Source organism: Colobus angolensis, unplaced genomic scaffold (genome assembly GCF_000951035.1).
Source record: "Colobus angolensis palliatus isolate OR3802 unplaced genomic scaffold, Cang.pa_1.0 Scaffold107, whole genome shotgun sequence".
Lineage (NCBI taxonomy): Eukaryota > Metazoa > Chordata > Mammalia > Primates > Cercopithecidae > Colobus > Colobus angolensis.
In genome coordinates this window covers 1184071-1187371 of record NW_012111697.1, presented here as the reverse complement: position 1 = coordinate 1187371, position 3301 = coordinate 1184071, and the positions used below count along the sequence as shown (strand labels likewise).

The 3301-nt window shown below is 49.6% G+C and overlaps 1 protein-coding gene across 1 annotated transcript in view; it reads right to left on the bottom strand.

The window, feature by feature from the left end:
* Nucleotides 1-2005: 2005 nt before the first annotated feature.
* The window catches only part of GPATCH1 (G patch domain containing 1), a 53163-nt gene continuing 51867 nt past the window's right edge, over nt 2006-3301 (bottom strand). Inside the window, exon 18 of the mRNA XM_011948821.1 lies at nt 2006-2281. Coding sequence (XP_011804211.1) covers nt 2251-2281 — 31 coding nt within the window. The 3' untranslated portion in view covers nt 2006-2250. The remainder of the gene's footprint in view (nt 2282-3301) is intronic.

Below are 3301 nucleotides of genomic sequence, written 5' to 3'. Positions count from 1 at the left end.
CGCACCAAGCACTTAGGAGGCGCACGCTATGCTGGGCCCACAACTTCGCTGCCTCCTCACCCGCTGGGTGAAAAATGGTGCCACCCCGCGCAGCACAGGTTACCCATAGAAAAATGGGTTTTGCAGCTGGGCGCGGTGGCTCATGCCTGTAATCCCAGCACTTTGGGAGGCCGAGGCGGGCGGATCACCTGAGGTCAGGAGTTTGAGACCAGCCTGGCAGCATTTAGTGAAACCCGTCTCTACTAAAAAAAAATAAAATAAAATAAATACAAAAATTAGCCGGGCATGGGGGCGTGCGCCTGTAGTTCCAGCTACATGGAAGGCTGAGGCAGGAGAATGGCTTGAACCCAGGAGGCGGAGGTCGCAAAAAAAAAAGAAAAAGGGCTTTGCATTCTGGGAACCAGGCCGGGCTAGCAAAACCAGTGCCCCAGCCTCGAGCCCTCCCCCATGGTTTCCCTGGCTCCCTGTCACAGGGCAATTTCTTCATGTCCTCTGCCTGGGTACAGCTCCTGGCCAGCCCACTTCAGGTCAAAACAGAAAAGGTCAATAAGTTATGGGGTAGCCCCTGCACGAAATAAGATAGTTATTAGGGGCGGGTTTGCAACGTTTATAATAGCATGAGGGAAGTATCTGTCACAACCCCAACAACAGTAACAGGGAATAAAATGCTACCACCAGTCAGATAACAGCCCCATAGCTCCATAGCTAGAAAAGGACAGAGTGGAGTGATTCAAAATATTGAAGGGTGTCATCTTTGGATGATAAAACTAAAAGTGATTTTCTTTGTGTGTGTGCGTGTGTGTGTGTGTGTGTGTGGATAAGAGTCTCTGTGTCACCCAGGCTAGAGTGCAGTGGTGCAATTTCGGCTCACTGCAACCTCCACCTCCAGGATTCAAGGGATTCTTGTGCCTCAGCCTCCCACACAGCTGGGATCACAGGCGTATGCTCCCCAGATCTGGCTAATTTTTTTTTTTTTTTTTTTTTGAGACGGAGTCTCACTGTGTCGCCCAGGCTGGAGTGCAGTGGCGCGATCTCGGCTCACTGCAAGCTCCGCCTCCCGGGTTCACGCCATTCTCCCGACTCAGCCTCCGAGTAGCTGGGACTACAGGCGCCCGCCACCACGCCCAGCTAGTTTTTTGTATTTTTAGTAAAGACGGGGTTTCACCATGTTAGCCAGGATGGTCTTGATCTCCTGACCTCATGATCCACCTGCCTCGGCCTCCCAAAGTGCTGGGATTACAGGCTTGAGCCACCGCGCCTGGCCTTTTTCTTTTTTATTTTTAGTAGAGACAAGGTTTCACCATGCTGGCCAGGCTGTTTTCGAACTCCTGGTGTCAAGTGATTCGCTGGCCTCGGCCGCCCAAAGCACTGGGATTACAAGCATGGGCCACCACACCCGGCCTCTTCCTTCTTTCTGCTTTTAAAATTGTTGTGATCTATGATGCTACTTTCATAATGTAAAACACAAATGCTCAGTACTTTATTTTTTGTGGAGACAAGGGTCTCTGTGTGGCCCAGGCTGGTCTGGAATTCCTGGGCTTAAGCAATCCTCCTGCCTAGGCCTCCCAAAGCTCTGGGATTACAGGCATGAGCCACCACACGTGGTCTGCACTTTACTTTTGGAAAAGGTCTCCTTGGTGCACATGAAATGGCCTCAGAGCAGGGAGCTGCAGCCATGCAACCCAGGCTGTGGGTGTACATTCTCCCACCTGGTTTCCCTGCCTGTCTCAGACACTTTAGTGACATCTACCCTGAGAGGATGAGGCCCCCTGCCAGGCCCTGGCTCTGCCCTCCCATGGGGCTTCCCGGGCACCAGCAGCAACCCAGTCACCCAAAGAGGGAAGAGCTTCACTCCCAAGAAATGGCAGGAGGGGCTGCAACCGCCCTCTCACACACTTGTCCTTCAGTGAGTCCAGACTGTCTTCATCACAAAACCAGAGAGAAGCCTTCACTTTTAACTTCTTTTTTAACATCCCAGGAAATTTTTTAAAAATCAAGAAGAAAATAGAAAAATTCCACTCTAATTAAACTGTTCAGTCTGGATTTTTTTCCCCTGACACTCACTGAAATTAAAAATAGAAATCAATTTCTGCGACCTTTCAAGGCAGTCTTTGAAACGTCAAGGTTTTAAAAATTATTTTACAGCAGGAATTTACATATAAATACACTGTACAATGCGTTAACTGCACAATCACTGGGCTTCCATCATGGAGGAGAAATGATTCTAGGACGAGCCAGTGCAGCATTCAATTACTGTCTTCTTAGCGGAAGACTTTTCAGCCTGGAAAAGAAAACAGAAAAGAAAGAAATGGAAAGTTAGCTACAAGTGAAAAACCAAACAGCTCTGTGAAGGCTGAGAATGCCAGGCCTCCCCAAATCGCAGCAGCATGTCTGCACCGATAAAATGCACTCACAATAACCCACAATGAAGTACTGCCTAATCTGTGCTTTTTTTTTTTTTTTCCCCCCAAGATGGAGTTTTACTCTTGTTGCCAAGGTTGGAGTGCAGTGGTACAATCTCAGCTCGCTGCAACCTCTGCCTCCCGGGTTTAAGTGAGTCTCCTGCCTCCGCCTCCGGAGTAGCTGGGATTACAGGCGCATGCCACCACGCCCAGCTAATTTCTGTATTTTTAGTACAGACGGGGTTTCACCATGTTGGCCAGGCTTGTCTTTTTTTTTTTTTTTTTTTTGAGACAGAGTCTCGCTCTGTCGCCCGGGCTGGAGTGCAGTGGCCGGATCTCAGCTCACTGCAAGCTCCGCCTCCCGGGTTTACACCATTCTCCTGCCTCAGCCTCCGGAGTAGCTGGGACTACAGGCGCCGCCACCTCGCCCAGCTAGTTTTTTTGTATTTTTTAGTAGAGACGGGGTTTCACCGTGTTAGCCAGGATGGTCTCGATCTCCTGACCTCGTGATCCGCCCGTCTCGGCCTCCCAAAGTGCTGGGATTACAGGCTTGAGCCACCGCGCCCGGCCTAGCCAGGCTTGTCTTGAACTCCTGACCTCGTGATCTGCCCTCCTCAACCTCCCAAAGTGCTGGGATTACAGGCATGAGCCACCGCACCTGGCCAATCTGTGTTCTTAAAATGCTTCTTCTATTACCCTGAAAACACAGACAGACTCACTCACCCACACCTCATATTAAGACCATTTATAAAAGCAACTTTTTCCCTAGTCTTATTTAGCCTTGAGAATACAAGCAATTTTTAATTTCAGTTTCACTCACCTACCGCATCTGTTGCATGACCCTTGGGAAGGACTAAAATACATTCACTCCAGGGCCCAAAGCATCCACGTTGTCTTTT